We start from the raw sequence: 24,709 nt of genomic DNA, 5'->3' as shown, positions 1-24,709 counted from the left end.
AAAAGTTCACTTTATCACTGTATTGTCATAGATCGTGTAATGTTGAATGCCTTTGTAGTCAACATTTGTGTGTTTGAGTTTAAACTTTATTCGGACTATTGTTGATGATCTTTATGTTTCAGTCGAGCAACTATTCCTTAATGGAAGGTGTTCTTTACTGTAAGCCTCATTATGAGCAGCTCTTCTTGAGCTTGATGGAAATGACAGCATTTTTCTTGAGCTTATCTTGGATCTAAAGTAAATTGGATGATGGCACAACATATTTTATTTTATGTCAACAAAAATAATAAAGGTATCTTTTATTTTATTTCAAAAAGAATAGCACAGTTCATTAAAAATTGGGTTTGAAGTTATTATAAAACGGTTTTAAACTTGATAACCGGTTTATGGTTCATAACCGGTTTTGATTTAAAACCGGTTTTGAATGATTTTAAATCAAAACCGGTTATGAACCATAAACCGGTTTTGAAACCGGTTTCAAACCGGTTTGGATAAAAAAACCGGTTCGGTTTGAAAACCAAACCATTTAAAACAGATTCGGTTTGGATTTTGTCAAAACCGGCTATGAACCGCTCCATGCACACCCGTAAGTACCCCCGTTCTTCAGCGAATTAAGCAGAGTAAGCATGCCTGAGAAGTGAGATCAGATATTTGCAATCACTCGATACAAAGGAGACTGACCAGCTGAAGTGCTCCAAACAGAGTAAACAAACCTGATATTTGCAATCACATGTTACAAGAGAAGTGAGATCAGATATTTGCAATCACTCGATACAAAGGAGACTGACCAGATGAAGTGCTCCAAGCAGAGTAAACAAACCTGATATTTGCAATCACATGTTACAAGAGACTAGCTGAAGTGTCGTTATAATTTCAGCACAACTCTGTTGTACGAAGGTAAGACTTCCTGGCAAACAGATTATAATTGTATGGAAATGCTAAAACATGTATCTATCTGAGTAGCTGCTACTGTTAGTTACTTACGGAGCAATTAATTCATATATCTTTTTATATCAAGATATACTTACAAATTAAATTAGAAGTAATTACATTGTTAGCTTTCTTTAAAATAGTTCTCCCATTAGAAATTCAAACATTTTTTCTTTATGTTTCACCCTGGTTTACAAACATTATATAAATCAAATCATTTGTATAGCCATCCGTTTCTGGCTGGGTGCTTTGTTTCCTTATATAATGTGTTGTGTTCCACATTTTGCACAGAGACCAAGCATTCCTCAGTGATGTATAATGAAATCCTGAAGAAAGAAAGGGGGCACGTGATCAGTATTCCTCACAACCGGACAGGTAGTGTAACTTTAATTCTTACATGATACCACATATTTCTCCACGCTCTCATAAGCTCATCTCACTGACTGAAAGAGAAATCAACCTTGCATATTTCTCCATTTCCAGTATACAGAGTTCCCTAGCTCAACTTCAACCTCGCCAAATTTCTCATTCAATATAGCTACTCACTCACACTCACTGATAAGGGACGGGGGACACGCTATCTGTTCCCACAAACCTGACTTTCTGTCAACAACATCCCGTAAGGTATATCTCATTTCTCTACTGCACCCACACCCCCTCATCTAATCACACACGTTCACTTTCTTCTTCACACAAGACTTTACTTTTTCCCATTTCTCCATTTCCAGTATATAGAGTTCCCTAGCTCAACCTCAACCTTGCCGAATTTCTGATTCCATATATCCGAATTTCTGATTCCATATATCTAATCATAAACCTTCTGCCTTTTTCTCAACATCGTCCCGTAAAATATATCTCATTTTTCTGTTGCACTCACACCCCCTCATCTAGTCACACACGTTCAAGAGACTTTACTTTTTCTCATTTCATCCCAAAATTTTAGGAGATATATTCTAAGACAAATCATTACGGCTAATGTTATCCCTGTTCTAACAAAAGCATGGAATGTATTGGGAATTCGGATTTTGGTGTCCGTAAGTCTCTTATTGCAAATAGTCCTTCTATTTCGTGGCAACAAAAGGAGGTATATAATTGGTAGACTGACACAGTTTTTTATCTGGTTCAACTATTTGTCATAGATAGTGTTGCAAATTTTGACGTTGGGCACTCTTTTCTCGGACATCAAAAATCCATCACTAAACCCCAACTTCATATTTATGGCGAACTGGGCACCCTTCCTTCTTTTGCATCTTGGTGGCCCTGATACAATCACCGCCTACTCTATTGAGGATAATGAATTATGGCTACGACATTTGCTTGTGTCAATCTATCACCTAGTAGCAATAGTTTTCGTGGTTTTCAAGTCATGGAATGGCAGCCACCTTAACTACGTTGTCATTCCAGTTCTCGTTGCGGGAATAATCAAATATGGTGAGAGGACTTGGTCATTGAGGTTGGCAAGCCGCAAAAAATTCAGAGAATTCAGTCTCCCAGACCTAGGATCTGATTATGTTGAATTCTTGAATAATTACAGTATAAGACAAGCTGAAAGGGATACTGAAGGGGATATTATTTTCGTAGGGGAAGTGATTAAAACTACTCCCACAGTATTGGATCATTCTCAAAGGGCAATAACCAATAGTTGTATCCCAAAAGCTTCTTTTCTACACGACGGATTCCATTTTTTTAAGATTTTCAAGTGTCTATTTGTTGATCTCATACTTAGTTCAAGATCACAAAAACAACCAAGTTTTCTTTTAGAATAAATCTTGGGGTTATGCTTTTCAAGTGATCGAGATTGAGCTTGAGTTGATGTATGATTTACTATACACGAAGGCAATGCTGACTTACTCTCGCCTTGGCATTTTCCTCAAATCCGTGAGCTTTTTTTGCACACTCTCTGCACTTCTGACCTTTTGTTTTGTGATATATAAAGGACACATGAATAATTACCATATCTATACTTTTGTGCTCTCCAGTGTTACTATTTCGCTTGAGATTTGTGCTGTTATTAGTTTACTCTGTTCAAGTCGGGGAATGTTTTGGTTAAGCAAGCAAAAGAATTGGCGAGTCAAATTTCTCTACAAGTTCATATCATGGTTTCCGAGAAATTGTAAATCCCATATCCTAAGAGGTGGTCTAATCGTATGTCACAATTCAATCTCATGAGTTTTGCCTTGAAAAATGAGCCGATCAAATACATCAAAATTCAAAAATTCCTTGGCATCTATAAGTATTTTGAGGAATTTTACTACCAATAGACAACAGTTGTACCTGCAGAATTGAAAACACTCATTTTTTATCAGCTTAACTTGAAATCTCACGAAGCATTGGATGTTGAAGCATGTAAGGTATTATGCACTCACAGGAGGTGCCAGGAGTCGCTCCTTGTCCGTGCCCCTTTGCACAGGCGATCACTCCCCGTCTTCGCCAGCCACCGGGATGTTACACTGCATGCATCTAACAAGACAGACTTGCTTCTGCCTCCTTGAATCACAGATGGTGGAATTTCTGTATCCACTTGAAGTATTGTCTCACAAGCTTGATTTTTGTTTACTTCTAAAAGGCCACACACTTTAGCACATGTTTCTTCAAATATAATTTGCCTTATCCCACTGGGCAACATAAAAGGACACGCAACAAAGAGATGTAACATATAATTTGACAACAATTTGCTTGTTATACAACTTTGGGTTTCGACCCAACTTGAGTTGTCAGATGTATCCGAATGATAGCAAAGATCTGTAGCAATATGCCAAAGCAAAATGCTTTCATCAAACTCTACCTTGACGCTCCAATCAACAACAGAACAGTTCCACTTGTCAAGGACCTGTGGGTGCATAATACCTTACATGCTTCAACATCCAATGCTTCGTGAGATTTCAAATTAAGCTGATAAAAAATGAGTGTTTTCAATTCTGCAGGTACAGTTGTTGTCTATTGGTAGTAAAATTCCGCAAAATACTTATAGATGCCAAGGAATTTTTGAATTTTGATGCATTTGATCGGCTCATCTTTCAAGGCAAAACTCATGGGATTGAATTGTGACATACGATTAGACCATTTCTTAGCATGTGAGAGTTTACAATTTCTCTGAAACCATGATATGAACTTGTAGAGAAAATTGACTCTCCAATTCTTCTGCTTGCTTAACCAAAACATTCCCCGACTTGAACAGAGTAAAATAATAACAACACAAATCTCAAGCGAAATAGTAACACCGAAGAGCACAAAAGTATAGATATGGTAATTATTCATGTGTCCTTTATCTATCACAAAACAAAAGGTCAGAAGTGCAGAAAGTGTGCAAAAAAAGATCACGGATTTGAGGAAAATGCCAAGGCGAGAGTAAGTCAGCATTGCCTTCGTGTATAGTAAATCATTCATCAATTCAAGCTCAATCTCGATCACTTGAAAAGCATAACCCCAAGATTTATTCTAAAAGAAAACTTGGTTGTTTTTGTGATCTTCAAAACTAAGTATGAGATCAACAAATAGACACTTGAAAATCTTAAAAAAATGGAATCCGTCGTGTAGAAAAGAAGCTTCTGGGATACAACTATTGGCTATTGCCCTTTGAGAATGATCCAATACTGTGGGAGTAGTTTCAATCACTTCCCCTACGAAAATAATATTCCCTTCAGCTTGTCTTATACTGTAGTTATTCAAGAATTCAACATAATCAGATCCTAGGTCTGGGAGACTGGATTCTCTGAATTTTTTGCGGCTTGCCAACCTCAATGACCAAGTCCTCTCACCATATTTGATTATTCCTGCAACGAGAACTGGAATGGCAACGTAGTTAAGGTGGCTGCCATTCCATGACTTGAAAACCACGAAAACTATTGCTACTAGGTGATAGATTGACACAAGCAAATGTCGTAGCCATAATTCATTATCCTCAAGAGAGTAGGAGGTGATTGTATCAGGGCCACCAAGATTCAAAAGAAGGAAGGGTGCCCAGTTCGCCATAAATATGAAGTTGGGGTGTAGTGATGGATTTTTGTTGTCCGAGAAAAGAATGCCCAGTGCAAAATTTGCAACACTATCTGCTGACAGATAGTTGAACCAGATAAAAAACTGTGTCAGTCTACTAGTTATATACCTCCTTCTGTTGCCACGAGATAGAAGGACTATTTGCAATAAGAGACTTACGGACACCAAAATCCGAATTCCCAATACATTCCATGCTTTTGTTAGAACAGGGATAACATTAGCCGTCATGGTTTGTCTTAGAATATATCTCCTAAAATTTTGGGATAAAATGAGAAAAAATAAAGTCTCTTGAACGTGTGTGACTAGATGAGGGAGTGTGAGTGCAACAGAAAAATGAGATATATTTTAAGGGACAATGTTGAGAAAAAGGCAGAAGGTTTATGAGCCTTTAGCAGTGAGTGTGAGTGAGTGGATATATGGAATCAGAAATTTGGCAAGGTTGAGGTTGAGCGAATGAACTCTATATACTGGAAATGGAGAAATGAGAAAAAGTAAAGTCTCGTGTGAAGAAGAAAGTGAACGTGTGTGATTAGATGAGGGGGTTGTGTGACTAGATGAGGGAGTGTGAGTGCAACAGAAAAATGAGATATATTTTAAGGGACAATGTTGAGAAAAAGGCAGAAGGTTTATGAGCCCTTAGCAGTGAGTGGATATATGGAATCAGAAATTTGGCAAGGTTGAGGTTGAGCGAATGAACTCTATATACTGGAAATGGAGAAATGAGAAAAAGTAAAGTCTCGTGTGAAGAAGAAAGTGAACGTGTGTGATTAGATGAGGGGGTGTGTGGGTGCAGCAGAGAAATGAGACATACCTTACGAGATGTTGTTGACAGAAAGTCAAGTTTGTGGGAACAGATGAGTAGCTATATGGAATCAGAAATTTGGCGAGGTTGAAGTTGATCTAGGGAACTCTGTATACTGGAAATGGAGAAATATGCAAGTTGATCTATGAGAGCGTGGAGAAATATATGGTATCATGTAAGAATTAAAGTTACACTACCTGTCCGGTTGTGAGGAATACTGATCACGTGCCCCCTTCCTTTCTTCAGGATTTCATTATAGATCACTGAGGAATGCTTGGTCTTTGTGCGAAATGTGGAACACAGCCCATTATATATGCAAACAAAGCACCTAGCAAGCAACGGATACAAATGATTTGATTTATATAATGTTTGTAAACCGGGGTGAAACATAAAGAAAAAATGTTTGAATTTTTAATGGGGGAAGTTATTTGATGTAATTACTATTGATTTAATTTAAAGCACAGCTTGATATAAACATATATGAATTAGTCGCTCCATAAGTAACTAACATCCGCACTCAGATACAAGTTTTAGTTCCATTTCCAAATAAATTCTGCTTGCCGGGAAGTCTTACCTTAGTATAATAGAATCTTGTTCAAATTATAACAGCACTTCAGCTAGTCTGCTTTCAATAAGTGATAGTAAGTATCTGATCTCAAGGTATTCCAACCATGCTTACCCTGCTTTTGAAAAAAAATAAAAATCTAGGAATTAGGGCAAAGTGTGAACTGAATATTCCTTAAAATCAAAATAACAATAAATAAGAAGAAGAATGCTCGATCTCTGTTCAAAACGGGGAACCCAGCCAATCATATATGTAAACAAAGCACCCAGAAAATAACGAATGGCTACACAAAATGATTTGAATCATATAATGTCTGTAAACCAGCTGAGACATAAAGAAAAATGTTTGAATTTCTAATGGGAGAACTATTTTAAAGAAAAATTCTAATTTAATTTGAAGTATATCTTGATATAAAGCTTTATGAATTAATCGCTCCGTAAGTAACTAACAGTAGCAGCTACTCAGATAGATACAAGTTTTAGCATTTCCATTTACAATTAAAATCTGTTTGCCAGGAAGTCTTACCTTTGTATAACAGAGAGTTGTGTTGAAATTATAGCGGCACTTCAGCTAGTCTCAGGTTTGCTTACTCTGCTTGGAGCACTTCAGCTAGTCAGTCTCCTTGTATCGAGTGATTGCAAATATTTGATCTCACTTCTCAGGTATACTTACTCTGCTTAATTCGCTGAAGAAGGTTTGTACTATGGCTTGAAATATGTTTTGCTTTTTCCTGTAATGTAATGTAATTCCAACGCATGCCGTTGCAGTGTTGTTGGAGCAGGGAGCAGTGGTACTAAATTTCTGTTATTGGAGTGGGGTACGATGGATAAAATTCTGTTACGTTATGGTGCTTGCATTTTTTGTTTTATGGTAAACTTTTTGTGCTTGCTTCCTTTTAAGTCTTGTTGCAGTGTGTGATAGCATGTTTTTTGATACTTACATGCTTTCTGATACTTGCATGGTTGCAGTGTTACAACAAGGGTGGTGTATACAAAAATTAGATAAAAGAGTGTAACTGCATATAAGTAGACAGAGCAAGACAAAGACTCACCTAACTGATTATGCCCGCTCGAATAAAAGTTTTACATTCTTTTCTTTTTTAAAATCGTTGGATAATCAAACTTAATTAATTCAACACCAAAAATAATTAAATAATTTATCGGGAGGAAGTTTTAAATTCTTTTTTTTTTTAGAATAAAAAAAGAATTTAAAACTTTCTCCCAATAAATTATTTTCTTTTTTCAAACGTACAAAAAATTCTTTTCTTTTATTATCCTCCTTTGTGCTATCATCTATTATTTTATTAACACGGGGAGGATTATATTGACAAATTTTTTTCTTACAAACTACATTAAGTTTGACTAGTCATATACTCTTGATTGAAGTATAACTGGTCAAACATAATATAATTTATAAGAGTTTGTAAATAAAAAATTTGTAAATATAACATTCCCCTATTAACATTATTTCTTCAATCAACAGTTCAGAATAAACCTCAAAATGACATGAGTTTTTATAGACTTTATAATATTGTACGTTTGTTTGGAGAAAGGAAGAAGCAAGTGTCAGTGACTGGGTTTATCGAATCAGAATTTTGATTTGAGGTTTCAGGAGGGAATTCTATGCGATGGGAATGACATTTGCATTTCATTTGCCAAATTGCTACATGACAACTAGATAGAAATAATAATTGAATTTTTTAACGCATGCCTCTTCGAAATAATCTATATTTCATATTGTTATGGATACTCGCTTAGGTCTAGTAAGATTGGACCTCATATCACTAAGCCCATAATCTAAAACCTTTTAAAGAGTATCCATGGCAAGCCATAGAAGCTCATCATCGGGACATCCCCTTTCCTTGCACTGCTGCTCCTGTACATTAACAATGGGCAGCATGTCTTGTCTCAGGACAAGATACAACTTAATGAGACAGCTCATGGGACTGACCAGTTCGCTCCCCATGCTGGAGAGGGATCCTCTCTAAATACGCCCTCACACATGGAGGGGGGAGAATTTTCTTCTTCACTCTCTACCTATGTTGTTACTCTGTCTCTCTATAGAGCCATCTTGGTCATAGACACACCCCTCTTTTTGGACATCATGGGAAGCCTCTATAGTGCTTTGGTCTCTAGTATTATCACTATGAGCACCCCTATATTAACATACTTCACCCTTCATGAGACACATTTATGTACCACCATCTGTACATTGGCGCCGTCTGTGAGAACCATAAATTCCTATTACCACCCGAATGCGAAAAAAGCTTTCTGCATCTACTTGCTCTGCAACTATCTTCTCAACCACAAGTGTAGGGTCGAAGCCCTCTCCTTTTTGCTACTAGAGAAGCCTTAAAATCCACATCTACAAAAAAGAAGAGAATGGAGACCAGAACCGTACCAGATCTACAAAAAGAGAAAGAAGACCAGAAAAGAAGAAAAGAATCAGAAGAATCCAGATCTACCAAAGAACGAAGAAAGAACGTGAGTACTTGTTGCAGGAAAAGAAAAGTTAAAGACCCAAAGTTTCACTTTGTGAAGAACCTTAAGAAGACCAACACTAAGCTTTTCAACTAAGGGTAGCAATTTGGGTTGGCCCGCCCCGACCCGCCACCAACCCGCCAAAAACGGGGCGGGGCGGGTTGGCCCGCCATTAAATATGGACTGGAGAAATGAGCCCACCCGGTTTTATGGTGGGTTGGCGGGTCAACCCATCCAATTAAAAAAAATTAATTAAAATTAAAAAATAAATTATATTTTATGAATTTTTCTAATATTATTTTATTTTATTTCGCACTTCTTTTAATTTTTTTGAGTCTCAATCTTAAATGTATACTAATATTTGTCAAACATTCTTTAGGAACTCATTTATCTCCATATATAGATAACATTTATCTATAAATAAAATTGTTATTCTTTATTTTTTTTAGAAAGTACTAAGATAAAAAAAAAATCGGATATCGCAAAAATTTAATGACAAATGATCTAACAAATAAGTTTAAGAAATTACGGTCTTGACTTGTGGATTGGCATAATTGTGAAGAAATGAAAATAAACAATAAGTGCCCGTCTTGTAATTACATGGCATTGTAGCATTTTATTGAATTTTGTTTTGGATTCTTTCTCTAGGTGTTCCTAGGGACTGAGAGTCTTTGGATTCCTTTGGAGCTAGATAAGTAACTTGCACTACAAGTATGCAAATTGGAGCTTCAAGAGGTAAACTCTATGTTTATGGAGTCTTTTCCTACTTGTGTGCTCCACCATGGTTAGTGGAGTATGGTTGGATTGTATGATTGTATTTGATACTTTGTATAGGTGTATTCATATAGAGTTATATGATAATATAATATGTTTTGTTCTGATATAATTCTGTAATGATATAATTCTGCTTGGGGTCCTCCCTCGGGACTGACGATGTACACCTCTGACATGTTTTTGGTTCCGCTTGGGGTCTTCCTATGGGAACACGTGCACTGACTTTCGCTTGGGGTCCACCCTTGGGAATGAACGCGTACGTCTCTGATAAGATATGTATATGTGCCTTGTTCAGTTATGATATTTGTTATATGATGCCTGATATACTCTGTATCTGACTTTTATGCAGGAGTGGGCCCAGGGTATGGAGAATTCTCTATAAACCTGGAGCTTATTTAGATTTGTTATCTCACCCCGTTTGGGGGCATCATTTCAGGTGTACAGTCTCCTATGGGAACACGTGCACTGACTTTCGCTTGGGGTCTACCCTTGGGAATGAACGCGTACGTCTCTGATAAGATATGTATATGTGCCTTGTTCAGTTATGATATTTGTTATATGGTGCCTGATATACTCTGTATATGCAGGAGTGGGCCCAGGGTATGGAGAATTCTCTATAAACCTGGAGCTTATTTAGATTTGTTATCTCACCCTGTTTGGGGGCATCATTTCAGGTGTACAGATTCCAGGTGAGCCCTCACGAGGCAGGGACACGACCCGTGGCTAGAGGTGCTACGACGGACCAGATTTTTTTTTGAGCAGTTGTAGGCTACTGCTATTTTGGAGTATATTTCTGTTGTTTCGTATTCGATTATTTTGAGGATCATGATGTCTGATCCTTTATTTTGTATATAGCCTGTATATATTTTGTACATGTTTTCTGCTTTGATGCATGTGCATTTGTGTATTCAGGCATGTCTATATTATAATGTAGTATTCAGTTATATGTCTACATGTTGGTTATGCATGCTGTTAGACGTAGTGGCACGGAGCCAAGTTATATATGAGCTCTTGGATGGGTATGTGACTTGTGATGGATATATGATATTCTGTAATTATAGATTATATAAACTGTCTATCAGGATATCTTGAGAGCGGGATTTTAAATCCCCGTTTGTCCGATTTACAGATGTTATTCTGTCCGATTTTCGTATCCGTCAAATAAAAAGTAAACTTGAGGAAGTATGCAATATTGTATATCATGTGAAAATGATAAAAGGAAAAAGAAAAATTAGCTCGTATTTTCATAAGTTAAGTCTTCTGTTGTTTCTGTTTAATATGATATATGTATTAACTGAATCGGCTCGGGACGAGGATGTTACAGGACCCACACAAAAGGAAGTGGAATTCAATATGCATAGTTGAAGACAACTTTTAGCAAAAACTTTTGATATCACTTGAAGCTTATTGGCTTAATTGCATTAATAGCTAAAGTACTAGTGGCCGCCACGTAAAGTAATTTTTTGGTGCCACTTTAATTTTTTGTCTTGAAGTTCCTCCGTAGCAAAGCAACTTTACAATTCAAAACTTCAATCTCTCATGGGCCCCATTATACAATAATGGTGGGGTCTATCTTCCGCTCGCTCAACAGGAAGATCAGCTCTTCACGCTACCTTCCGCCCGGCCAACAGGAAGACTAGCCTCTCATGCTACTTTGCACTCGCCCAACAGGAAGACCAACATTCATCAACATAGTAAAAGTTGTCTAACCAATATCTACACACCAAAGTATCCAGCGAGACTCACACTATCAGGTTTTGTTTTTAACATACGGCAGTAACATCTCGTCACATATATGATTCCTTTTGTTTCTATATCGTATTTGATTATAAATTTCATATGAGCTGCCTAACGATTAATGGACACACAGTCCGCTTGTGAATTTGCTGCCCTCATAGTTATAGAGTGTCTACTACAAACCCACAATGAAGGCCGGGATGGCTCTCATCCCTGGTATCTCTCCAGACCGGGCCCCCGGTATACAAATGTGCGAAGGCTCATGACCGGGCGGAAATACTCCCTTGAAGACTGGCGCGGTTCCGACCCCCAGTATCTCTTATGACCGGCCCCCCGGTATACAAATGTGCGAAGGCTCAAGATCGGGCCAGAAATACTCCACCGAAGATTGGCGTGGTTCCGAGACCCCCGGTATACAAACTTTGGTTTGCGAATCTCAAGGCTTTCCTGAGCTTCATGTCTTAAAATTTTGGGTGCTAGAGCAATTAGAGGATTGGAAAATAGAAGAAAAAGCACTCCCCTGCCTCACACAACTGGAAATCAGATCGTGTTTGCGCCTGAAAATGCTTCCTCATGGACTAAAGAATGTTAGCAGTCTTCTTGAGTTTAAGTTAACAAATATGCCAATGGAAATCAATACGGACAAGCATAGGATTCCACCCAATTGTGAAGTCTTCAAAGATAATTCTCAGTAGAATTTCGTCATTGCATGGTGAGTTGCCTCACTTTGTATATTTGCTTTCTTTACTTTCAGATGACATGTAGTGGTTTAACTATCCAAAATATGTTTGTCAGTGAGCAACAATCTTTCCGTAAAAAATTGTTCCGAAGGGATTCCAACAAACTTCATCAACTCAAATGCTTAGCATGCAATTTAAACTGGATGGTAAGTTTAGTTCTTCATTGAAGGCTATGAAGTTGAAAAATTATTTCTTGATCACATTAAAGTAAACTTTCTGGACAACTTATTTAAATTTGTATTGGGATATATTATTTTCCTTGATTGTGTTTTGAAAAATAAGGTTTTTCACATTTATATAGACTCCCTATATATGTTTTTTTGTTTGTTTGTTGTGGAGATGAGATATTACTTTCTAGACGAGTTATTAAATTTATATTCTTTCACCTTTTTCGGAGGTCTGACCTTCACTTAACTGTGAAATAAGATAACACAAAAAGAACAGAAAAGAGATAGGTGAGATATCTAGTGACTTTTTCTCCAATTCCATTTTAGTTATTTCAATTAATAAATAATTCAGCTACGAAATTTTTTCTCTCTCTCTCTCTCTCTTAAATAACAACGCTATCTCATTCAAATCACCTACTCCTTGCTTTTTTTATTTTTTAAGTTTTTTTATATAAGCTGTAATTTTTTATTTCAATGGCCACACAATCACATAGAGGCACGAGTAGGATTAAGGCTGGTTCTCCTTTTTGAAAGCATTTTTAAGATAAAAACTTGAAAATGACAACACAAATTTATTTTAACAAGCCGTGAGTCATGCACACCATATGACAGTTTGCTTGATTTCTACCAGACAATTTAATAACACCGCATGCGAAACTTTACTCTGTTTGAATATTGTGCAGATTGGTTTGCCAGTTGCGTGTTGGATCAGCAGGAGGAAGAAAGTAGATACATTCTTAGAGTTATAGGAGATTCTTCAAGACGTGAAGTGCTTGTTTTTATCTTATTTTAAATCTGCTAGCACTAATGTTTGATTAGGACAAAGTAATTCTCGTTTGGTGGTTTTTTTTTTTTTTTTTTGGTTAGCACTAATGTTTGATGATTAGATACTTGAGTTGAATGAACAACTGGGCTGATTTCACTCTCCAACTAGCTATAACAAGTAGCTATCAATGGGAAAAGTCAGAAACTTTGATTCCACTCTCATAAATGGTGCATGTCGAGAGGAGACTACCATATACCAATACATAAAGTATAGACCTACACTTGCTAACCACCCATTAAGCCGATCAATAATCCAAATAATACAACATTATAACCAGTCTATTTTTCACGCAATAAATTATAACCCGATTCTATTTTTTTAATCTTGTTTATGCAACTTGTTACACGACCTTACAATCTTTCCTAATGACAACATATCAATGCAAGACCAATACGCACACAGAGGGAAAATGGGCTCTAAATACAAATGTAGAACTATAAAAGAACACTAATTCTCAAAACTTAGTAAGCGTCAATAATTAGAAAGAGGGAGAAAAAGTCACCGAAATACTGAAACTACTCATATAAATCAGAGTGGTAGGCGATTAAGGATCCAGTAAAAAACAAGGCAACGATAATAAATGGTCAGCGCCAGCTTTTTGTAATGTTGCAAGTTAAGACACAGTATTTTCAATTTACACAACGAGACCAGTTGATTCCAGCTCTGTTCTCACCAACTTCTTAGACAAGAACAGATAAGAATTTCAGTACTTAATCCTAAAAACCACGATACGAATGAAGCATAATGTCTCCTCTCTTTATCATGTCATGAGGAACTATCGGGTTTAACCTTATCTACCTACATGCCATACCTAGTTATTCCTTGAGGATGGACCTGGGTTAAATGGATGCCTTGAGTTCTCATGTTGGTTTCACTCCAGAACAAAGGTGCTACCATTGAGTCCAAGCTGAGTATCCTCTTCTTTGACCCGCCAGGAGATCCTTCCAATGTCAACCCTCCGAGACTTTCAAGTGATGTTAGGCAACTTTCGGTGGAACAATCAGCCCCTTGAGGCTGGAAAATAGGTGGTACTTCTGAAACATGCATTCCACCAACCTCAGTATATGGTAGGGGGCAACAGCCAAGAGGATCAACTAACAAACTTCTTGATGCTTTACTTTCCAGTCCTTGAAATTTTTGGTTGTCTGTGTCTATAATTGTATCACCAATAAATTGATCCGCCAACATCTTACAAGCTCTCTCAAGCATGGCCATATATCTCCGCTCTGCATCCTGGCGAATTTGCAAATGCTTCTCTGCCTGCAGTACCATAATTCTTAAAAATAGTAAGCGTTAGGGTACATTTATAAGAAATAAAGATAATTATTCTCAAATATTATTTAGTTGATGACATTTAAGAAGAAAAAAAAAGAAAGCATCTAATCATCATCATGCAACTATACTTACAATACCAATCAAAATGGTCTAAATTTAATATCCAAAATAATAATACACTTTGCACCATGAAAAGGAAATTTACCTCCACTAGTAAATGTAGTTTGCTTTGCACTTCCATCTGTTCTCTTAGTGCCTCCTTGACTTCATGACCCCTATACATGACATTGAAACTCTCAATTTGGTAATCTAGAACCATTCAGACATCCAAGCAGGAATAAATTGATTCTCAAGAAACCGTGAAATTCTTACTCATTTGCATCAGAAGCTGGTAACCTTGGAGATGAGTTATCAGTACCAGGGTTTTCTAGTGGATATGAAGCTGATATTCCTTCCATAAATGTTCAATATGTGAGTTTAAGTTTAGACTATAACCAAAAAAGTTTATATTATAAACAATATTGCTAATGTATGATTCTGCCCTTGTTTCGTAGAGATGGAGGTTCTACGTCAACCTTTCATTGAGCAAGGGAACAGAGATACAAGTAATTGATCTATAGAAAAGGACACTGATATATAATTGGAAAATTTCACATTAAAACATTCAGATGGATAGCATATAATTCGAAAGTACAGAGAGACAAACCTACCATCTTTGCATCCCTCGTCAGAATCTTTTCCTGATTGCTTACCAAGTCTGTACTTCTGCAATACATCAAATAATAGTATAAAATAGAAAATTATCATAAAGTTTCACATTCACCAAAGATTCTATAACTGAGTGTTACAACAATGATATGCAGATGAACCTGAAGATGACTCTTTAAATGATAGAGTGTTAAACCCTTCACATTCATAGTCCTCATGATTGCTTTTGGTGTGGCTTCTGCAATTAATAATTTTAATAATAAAATTGTGAGAAGAAGACCAATAGAAACCCCAGTTAGAACAGTTGAATGAGGAGGATAGCCTAATAATTCGAGGTAGAGCTAGATATTTCTCACATAATGATATTACTTATTTTTATAAGATTTCTTAGGAAATATTCACAAATCATAACACAACCCCCAACTACAAAGTGAGAAGAATAAATGCTGCTAAATTTCTAATTTTTGGCTTTTCTACTTTTGTTTATGGTCTTTAATGCTTTCAAATTACTACAACTCAACATTGATGTTTATACCACCTTTAAAAGCATAAAATCATCATATGAGCCAAAAGCGATAGTTAAACACAAAAAAATGAATCAAGAAAAATAAGAGGACTAAATCCCCATGATAAAATCCCCGTCATCTTAAAAAAATTTCTAAAGGAATACACATGAAGAACATTTCTCTAACACCAAAATTTAAAAGGTTGAGGTACCATTTACTGAAAGTTTTCTGCGCCCCTCATTCCTGGATCATGGCATTGTGCTAAGTAAATGCTAATCAGCATTTTTGAACCCTTGACCAAGTCAGTTTTCTTTCCAAAAGAATATTACATTACAAAAAACACCGTAACAAGTTTGTGGAGAGTATGCATATACTGTAAAACATACAGAACTAGTACGGTGACAAACTACTAGAATGATGCAAACCAACAGACAAACATAAAACTGAAGACACAAGCAGAAGAGCTTCATAATAATAAAAGCTTCATAATAAGTTTAACACCCTAGTGTGAAACTTCTAATCATGTTGAGTCCTTCTATATGCTTTATTAACTAGTGATTTCTAAAACATTGACTATTACAAAAAAAAGATGAATTTCACCTTGTTAAGATGAAATACATAAAATAATTAGAGCTTGCTTACAATGGACTCAAATTGAGCGCTTATAGTTTTTCTTTTTTTTACTTTTTTGGATGAAAATAACGAGCGCTTACAGTTGCGCCACAGTCTAAGGCACACTGAATTTGTTTCTTTCAGGCCACAATTACATATATGATTACAAATTACTTGGAAATTAAGCCCAAGGAAAATCCACCCAGAACTGCAATTCCAAACAAATTTCCTTGCTTCCATAATTTCCATCCATTAAACAAAAACTAAAACTTCTGTATGAATCCCAACAGCTCAGAACAGCTTCCTATCAGCATCAAACTAATAAGGCAAAAGTGATTGCATATACACAAATTAATAAACTTCACAGAATGGGGTGCATCACTATCACAGCCAAGGTATGATGATGCACCCACTTTACACCAAGAGGACACAATTGCAAACATAACAGTGTCAAATTTGAATGACTTAAACAAGAAGCAAAAGTGCAAAAAGTAATGGCATAAGACACAAATTACTCACTACTAGGACCCCCAAGTTGAGTGACAGCATCAACAAAACGTTCATGAAGGTCAGAGGTCCAACGAAGGCGAGGTTTTGGATCAGAAGTCAAAACAAGACACGGGTCTCCGAGGTGACTATGATTCGAACCACCCTGCATGTCTTCCTGCCCAACAACAGTCCCTTCATGGGGATGTATCAATCTAGAAAACATCCTCGTATTTTTACTTCTTCTTCTTCTTCAAACCCCAGAACACTCCACCGAAAGAACCCAACAGAAAAAAAAAAAAAAAAAAAGAACCTTGGGGTTATAGCAAAAATGGAAGCAGATCGAGATGACCCATTTGGTGAGAGAGGAAGAAGATGAAGCAGAAAGGGAGAGTGGGGCAAATGAACAAATGGGTATCTGAAAAGCACAAGACTTTGGTTTGGGGAAGAGATGGGTGGGCAGAGGTAGCATATGGAGCTGTCACTGTCACGCTTTACTGGGATTTTGTCACTTTCTGCTACTTTTCCTTTTATTTTTATTTTTCTTTTAATTTTTTTTAAGTTAGAAATAATAATTTTTTTATATTATAGGATATATTTTTAATTCTTGTACTTGTTAAAAGCCTACAAGGTCAAAAAAAAAAAATTCTCTCTTCTTTTTTTTATATGATTTTTTATAAGTTTCATATATTTTTATATATATAAAAATATAATTAATTCTTAAAACATGATAAATATTAATCTATTAATAAATAAAAATTAAAAAATTAAAATAAAATTCGGTGGCATTGATTTGCCGCTCCATGTTTCCCTCCACTCATTTTATCCATGGGCTTTAGGGGTTCTGATTATTCAACTCATTCTTTTATTAAATTCAATTTCTAAAATTGTTTTTTGTTTTTTGTTTGTGTCCATAATCAAGGTTCTTTCTTATGGGCTCATCAAGGGCTTTGTGCCTTACAGCCAGACACATCCACGTCTTTGCCGTTTACACATTGTAGACTATGGCAGGAGTCCACTCGAATCTCGAGCCACTAAGGGCTATTTGGTAGAAAAAAAAAAAATTATCCGAAAATTTTAATTTTTAAAATTATGATTTTTACATTTAATTTATAATAATATTTTAAAATTAAAAATTTTAAAAATTTAATTTTCTGATAGTCTTTAATGATTTTCTCTCGCACACCAACATAGATATTTTATTAAGTTAAAAAAAATATATAAATTACATTCTCAATGTTATAAGTTATATAATAATTAATCCACATTTTTGCAGAAAAAATTTAAAATGGGATACGTATTTTCTTTATCCGGTAAATGCGTATCTTTCTTATTTTGTAATACTTGTTTTCTAAATTTTTATATGAAATTAAATTAATATTTTTTATTATTAGTTGTCATTTTAAAGGATTATTTTTTTTAATTTCTTTAATTAACATTAGGCATAATGAGATATTTGTAAATCAATACTCATGCATGCTTGTGAGTTGTGACAAGCATTGACCTTAAAATAGGGCAACATTTCCTCCCCTAAATCTTACCAAAATAAAAAGTTTGAAAAATATATAATTTTTCTCTAGATTCCGCAACAACATTTACTCGCAGATTATACAGGGAAACTATTCCTTATATATTTTGTTATGCTCGTGAATTGGGAATAGTTAATAGTATATCATATATATGTTTGTGCTTGATTAAATTAAAGTCAGCATATATTTAACTAGATCAAGTGTAAAGAACTTTGGGATACACCAGCCCAAAAGCTAGCTCAAAGGGTTTGTCCATCCAATCAATGTGGGACTATATATCTCAACACGTCCCCTCACGCAAGAGCCCTTTGGGCTTGAAACGTGGATTATGCACAGGCTCAATCTTTGGTTTACCTTTTGTGCTTTTTTTTTATTTTAATCCACTTTAATGTAGGAGACGGTGTGGCTCTGATACCATGTAAAGAACCTTGGGATACACCACCCAAAAGCTAGCTCAAAGGGTGGGAGTGCCCAAGGCCTTATAAAGGTCATATTAGTTGCTCATCCAATCAATGTGAAACTATATATCTCAACATCAAGTAATTAAAATTGACGTGTTCAGCAGGTGTAAAAAAAGGTCATAATTTGCACCTTTCCATTTTTTAAGAAAATAATAATGATGATTAACAAAGGTACTTAGAGGAAGTTGCATGGGATCTAATCTGCTATACAACTGGTGTTGAAAGTTGTTTGGTGGACAAGGGTGATTTGATCTCACTGAAGATTAAGATTGAATTATTGGAGCTACAACTTTAGGCTATGACTTAAGGCACACGGGTTTTTGTCTCTGGTTTGCATCTTGTGACACATGTAGACCCAAGTCCAAGTATCTCCTTTGAATAGTATCCATCATTTGGAGGAAAATCAGGTTTCCAATCCCTTCGATTTTCTAATGAAGTTAGTCTTTGATATCTAGAAGTTAATACTTTCTATCTCATTGTCGAGCAGCTCCATCATAATTATCTGTCAAAAATTTGCTTGGTGAAGTTTTGATACAACTACAATCCATCTTCTAGAAGGATTTCAGTGGTCCCGGATCACCATTTATTCAGTAGTCCGGACCAATCAAAATCATATAACTCATGAGGAGGGAGAAGAAATAAAAAATAATTTTTTGTCCAAGTATCATCTTTTAAATGGAAGGATCACATGAAACCTGAAGCACTAAAAAAATATTCCCCATCTGATTTATACACTTGGTAGTTTTTGTTTTTACGTAGGCAGCAGGTGATCTTGGGCTTTATTTTATCTTTCTTTTTTTTTTAAAGTCAAACAATGTATATTCATATTTATTTACAGAACTAGAATAAAATTCACCACTAGCCATTCTTAGAAACTTAGGAAGTTGTTCATCCTCATTTCATGTTCAATTTTTATTTTTTATTTTTTATTTTTTGGAGTTATAACATTAAAATTAGACTTTTCAAAGGATAAAGATACTGAAAATGTATTTTTTATCAGTAGCTTCCGCCTTTAAAAATCATCAATTGTTTTACATATGAAGTTCAAATTATATTTTAAAAATAAAAATACAACTTCTAATTATCTAAAAAGTATTTACATGACATATAATTAATCATTGAATTCAATGATGACAACTCAGTTGATACAAGGGAGTTGAGTAGGTAGGAAAAGTCCTCAGTTTGATCCCTATCAATATTATCTTAGGGATGGGCATAAAATTTTATTCATTAACTCGTCCGGCACTGGAATTAGTTTTATAGTCGGCTCAAAAAGTTAAAATTTTTGAGAATAATGAGAGAACCTACTCACCTTACAAAGATAATTATGGTTGATATAATTTTTTTTTTATCTCTAGCCATTTAACCTGTAGCTCCATCAATACAAATAAAAATAATTTCGCTAAAAACGATATACATCAAATAATGAATAAAAAAGAAGCTCACTCACTAGTCTACCGCAGAAAAAAAAAAAAAGAGAGTAAAGGGATATTTATATCTCAATGGTATGAAAATCTGACTCTCAGAAAGGCAATTTTATTATTATACTAAGACTTTACTAATAGAGAAATTATTGCATATTTATATAAAATTATAGATAAAATACAAATTATATATAGATACATACCCGCGTCGTATACACACAAATATTTATGGGGCTGTGCATGGCCCTCTTAGGCACCAATACAATCCGCCACCGTGCATTGTTAGTTGGTTACAATAGTAATAGGCAGATCTTATTTTTCACTACATGTGCAATCCATGATATTTCAAGAACATTGTTCCAAAACCTCTTATGAATTCCTGCAATTTTCATTGACTTGTATCATTTAGCGGTCGTGAGGCGCACACATGAACACGACCTCTCCATGTGAATTGAAACTTATTTGATGACAACTCAACTCGTTTTTGTCTAGGTAACAAGATGATTACGAAACTTTTGCCTTCTTTCTTTTTCTTTATTTTCTGTTGGGCGATTATTCAATTATTAAAAAATAAGGTGTACAAAATGGTATTACTGTTAGTCACATATTCATTAAGGGTTTAGTGTTTGTAATTTTAAATAACATAATTTTGTGTCATTTTTAATGAAACTACGTTATTTTGGTGTGTTTTGTTATTTTTTCTAATTTATAAAATTAGAAATAAAAAGAAAATAGAGGAGAGAGAATGTTAAAACACACCAAAATGACGTAGTTTCATTAAAAATGACATAACTTTATGTCATTTAAAATGAGCAACATTTTTCTCATTTATTACTAGTTTACTTACCAATCTATACACCTTGTTAATTAATAATTGAGCCTTGACTATTTAGTGTAAAACTGGTGAAAAAGCATTTATTTTCCTCTAGTTATTTATGCATTCTTTATCATGGGGAGTCTAATTAGATGTTCTTTTAATGGCAGACACTAACATTTATTGAAGTATTCTTCATGGGAAAGAAAATTTCTTGGAAGATGTATAATTGCTAGCCGGTCCTGCTGATACTCAAGTATCATTATTCTACTAAGCAGGAAAAGCAAAGACTTAAGAAAATAATATGAGAATAACAACAGCTTTGAATTAAAACCATGCCATTTGATGCTTGGTTACATCACCTCCTATCTACCAAAGTACAAAATTGTGTCATAATTCAGATGAGGTTACTTTACTCCCAACAATTTTGTGAGAATTCAACCCCATTTGACCTTGTATTAATATGTACATACTAAGATGAGATTAGGGAAGCATAAAAATCTAACAATTGAGTCTCTTTTTTCCAGCATACAAAAGTAGGTCAGGGTTTGTTGATATGGGGACAAAGTTGAGGTGATGCACACTGGCCACTTGTTTCATTCTGATTTGCTTTGCAGGTGAAAATTATGGATGTGGTAGGGAATGATGTGAAGCAGTGGTAGGTGTTGGTAAGTGTTGAATGACCTTTCTAAACTTTGAAACAGGAAAGTCAGTGCCTGAAGAGAGAACAGGATCCCTTTTCTTGCAGAAAGGGAAGCTTTTGTTAGAGTCTTGAGGTAGTAGGGAAGGAGTTGGAGATGAAATGGCCACTGGAGGGATCTCAATGGAATTGAGTTGTGGAGGTGGGTGTTGCCACTGTGGGAGTGGTCCAGCCAGGAGAAGGGTCTGAAGCAATGGTCCAGCTTCTATCACTGCCTTCAAGAACTTCCCTTTCTCTGGTAATGGTTTCTTTTCTGATAATTCCATGACTACTTGCAGAGGTGTTGGATATGGGGTCGAACTGCCACCAGAAGAAGGCATGCTGTTTTCTTCACAATCAGAAGAAGCAGCTGGAGCTGAATGCTTTTCAGAGATGACACCTTGCAGTTCATCTTCACTCTGTGATATATTGTCTCTTTGATGTTGTTGATGGATTTGAACAATCTGTTGCTGTTCCACCTCTTGCTTCTGCTGAAGTTCTTGTTGGAGCTCTAGTTTTTCCTGCATTAGCTTCTGGCATTTTGCTTGGGCTTCATCTCTCTCTTTAATGACCCTGCTTAAAAAGTCATTGACATGGATGAATTCACATTCTCTTCTGGTAATCTCCTCCTTAGCTGATGCAATAGTTGCCTCTAGCTCCAAAGTTGTGTACAGAAGAGAATCCCTCAAGTCCTCTAACCCCTTCTAGTTCAAGAATGATACAACAATTTACATAAATAAAAAAATCCATAAAAACAATTTCAAACAAAGAGATTTAATTAAACCATTTAGCAAAGTAGATATGTCACACCTCTTCCTGGTAGCAGCATTCCCAGTTGAGAGGGCTACATTCATATTCCATTTGTTGCAGTGGTTTCACTCAGAGAATGGGAGGTAGGAGGGAAGGAGGGAGGGAGAATATCTGTCTTGGATCTTCAAGTCAGGAATATTGTAGTAATATAGTGGTGCTTACTTTCCTTTTATTCTTGCCTTAACTTTATTTCATGGGACATGGAGTTGAAAAAAAGACAGAAAGGGGCAAAATTTTAAAGCACAAAGGCCAAATGGTAAGTGCATTTGGCTTTGTACAAATAGGCAATATGTCCCTAAGGACTAAAAATTCGGTGGGGGTAGGGAGAGGGAATGTGATTTCATTTCAGTGGTCCAACTTGGACCCTGTCCCTAATCCTCTTCACATTAGGCCTTTTTAGGTAGCGGCGGTTGGCACGTGTGTGCATGTTAAACTGAAAGTAAAATTTGAGTATGTCAATGAAAAGTAACTAGTTCGATTTGGTTTATTCAGTTTGTGTCATAGGAGAGAGTTGGAGAGTTTTAACTAGCTAGGTAAATAAAAAAATTGTTAATGAAAAGCCTAATACCATGATTAATTTTATGTTTTCAAACAAATGCTGGTGCTTATTCTGCATTTTCTTCTCAATAATCTTTTCATTTATCACAAAGGAAAAATATGTGATTTGATATAGATTTGGCAATATGGGCAACTTGGAATGTAAATGGGCTTAATGCAAATAAACCATAACTTAAAATAACATGTAGACACAAAGCAAGTAGCCAAGCTGCAACGAATGCCTTTTATCAATCTGAACTTTTTCTGTTTGGAAGATCAATTTGGTCATACTAAAAAAAAAAAAAAAAAAGTCTAGTTTGAGGAATGATTAAAGGCATACGATCTTTCATTCCTTTTCCTTTTGTGCGTATGTGCTTTGTGTGTTTTCTTTTTGACTATAAAGAGCAATTTGTCATGGCTTTATTAGTTATTATCACGCCATACCATACAATAGTACAATACCATACTCTAAAGCATGTATTGTTGTTCCCTTTCCCTCCTCAGGCTGCACACCCTCCATCTTTTTCCTGTTCTCACTCAAATGGTTATAATGCAATGTCGTACGTTCTTCATGTCTTATGAAAATGACACACCAACTTTTAACTTTAACCTTAATCTCTAGCCAATTTGAGAGTTAACCCTTTTCTTATCTGCTGATTGGAAGTAAAGGGATGTAAATATCATTACACAATCTGGTTATTCTGCCATCTGAAAATGATATTAGAAATCAAATAAGAAATTAACTATCCTAAGTTTAGATATGAAAAGTGTAAATCCCTTATAGTTATATATCAACATATTGTTATTGAGAGGTTATGTTATGTGCATTGCATGATCTCCTAAGTTTTATATATGTATCTGTGAGTCAAAGAAAGGAGCGGAACAGAAATATGCTTGTAACAAAAACCAAAGCGGGGCAATTGAGATAATGGTGGGTCCTTTATGTAGCTCTTTGGCACAATAAAGTTCAATCCTTTTAGATCAAAAAGGGGGAAAAGAATAACGGCTTATGCTGCACCAAACTTACTGTTTTGGTTAGAAAATATTGTCCTTGATCTCATTGCAACCGTGTGGGTCCTCATACCCTCTTCACACTATCTGGTTTCCTAATGTCCATGCACCAAATTAGTAGGATGAAGAATGTTGCATATACAGACAAATTTTATTAACTTTTTGTGTAGAAAAAAAAAAATAAACAATCTTATTTGTCTATGAATACATTAAATAGTGTTTCTTCCATCTATAAATTAAATATTCAAAGTAACTTGATGGGAACCGGTTAATAATTTTTATTCAAAAGCCACATTTGTGCCATTTGTAAGAAAATTCTCAACATGTATTGAGTAGGGGAGAGACTTTATGTATATTCTTATGATTTGCTTAAGAAGAAAAAAATATCCCAAAAAAAAATGTACATGGGTCTCCAGAAGTAATTTGAGTGCTTATGAACTATTCTTGAAAAGTGATATTGGCGCTCAGCTTGCATGAAACACTGCAATAATTGGCAAACATTATCTTTAACGTTGCACCTGAAAGATTCTTAGAGATTGTTTTATATAATAATTAATTACTTGATGCAAACTAGGATATTTTTTTTTCTCCCTCCGTTGAGTAATAGTTAACTGATGAGAAATAAAGGGTACATAACCGATACTCATACAAAAGGGATTAATGTAACCCACTTGTAACCCGGCTCGTTTCAACCCGTGAAAAAACGAGTCAACTCGCGGGTCAAACGAGTCAGCTCGCGGGTTGAGTTTTTTTTATTATAAAAAATACAAAATATAATATACAAAAATGGACAAACTCACACATGTTGTCATCATTTTTCTTCCTTCTCTAAACTTAAGT

The 24,709-nt window shown here is 35.4% G+C and overlaps 2 protein-coding genes, 1 long non-coding RNA gene and 1 pseudogene across 5 annotated transcripts; 1 reads left to right on the top strand and 3 right to left on the bottom strand.

The window, feature by feature from the left end:
* Positions 1–4,368: 4,368 nt before the first annotated feature.
* LOC133306024 (uncharacterized) lies at positions 4,369–5,154 on the bottom strand. The gene has a single exon (XM_061506288.1). The coding sequence runs from the start codon at positions 5,152–5,154 to the stop codon at positions 4,369–4,371; it is 786 nt and encodes a 261-aa protein (XP_061362272.1).
* Positions 5,155–9,523: 4,369 nt separating this feature from the next.
* Positions 9,524–10,561, top strand: LOC133306041 (uncharacterized). The gene is made up of 3 exons (XR_009750836.1): positions 9,524–9,803; positions 9,897–10,050; positions 10,222–10,561. It is a non-coding gene; the product is annotated as an uncharacterized LOC133306041 (long non-coding RNA).
* Positions 10,562–13,591: 3,030 nt separating this feature from the next.
* Positions 13,592–17,019, bottom strand: LOC133306034 (protein PHR1-LIKE 3-like). 3 transcript variants are annotated; one of them, XM_061506304.1, is made up of 6 exons: positions 16,638–17,019; positions 15,162–15,238; positions 15,003–15,057; positions 14,665–14,743; positions 14,498–14,567; positions 13,592–14,277 (listed from the first exon to the last, which is right to left on the bottom strand). In XM_061506304.1, the coding sequence occupies exons 1-6, from the start codon at positions 16,828–16,830 to the stop codon at positions 13,816–13,818; spliced, it is 936 nt and encodes a 311-aa protein (XP_061362288.1). In that variant the 5' UTR covers positions 16,831–17,019; the 3' UTR covers positions 13,592–13,815. The 3 variants fall into 3 exon arrangements, with proteins under 3 accessions (XP_061362288.1, XP_061362289.1, XP_061362290.1); XM_061506305.1 differs by having other exon boundaries at positions 14,665–14,734; XM_061506306.1 differs by lacking the exon at positions 16,638–17,019 and adding an exon at positions 15,718–15,840.
* A 4,314-nt stretch (positions 17,020–21,333) lies between these two features.
* Positions 21,334–22,372, bottom strand: LOC133306023 (uncharacterized; annotated as a pseudogene).
* Between the last annotated feature and the right edge of the window lie 2,337 nt (positions 22,373–24,709).

The sequence above is a fragment of the Gastrolobium bilobum genome, unplaced genomic scaffold, assembly GCF_033153095.1.
Source record: "Gastrolobium bilobum isolate Gb01-03AN ecotype WA unplaced genomic scaffold, APGP_CSIRO_Gbil_v1 utg34599, whole genome shotgun sequence".
Lineage (NCBI taxonomy): Eukaryota > Viridiplantae > Streptophyta > Magnoliopsida > Fabales > Fabaceae > Gastrolobium > Gastrolobium bilobum.
The sequence above is the reverse complement of the archived record's forward strand: the minus strand, read 5'-3'. Positions and strand labels throughout refer to the sequence as shown.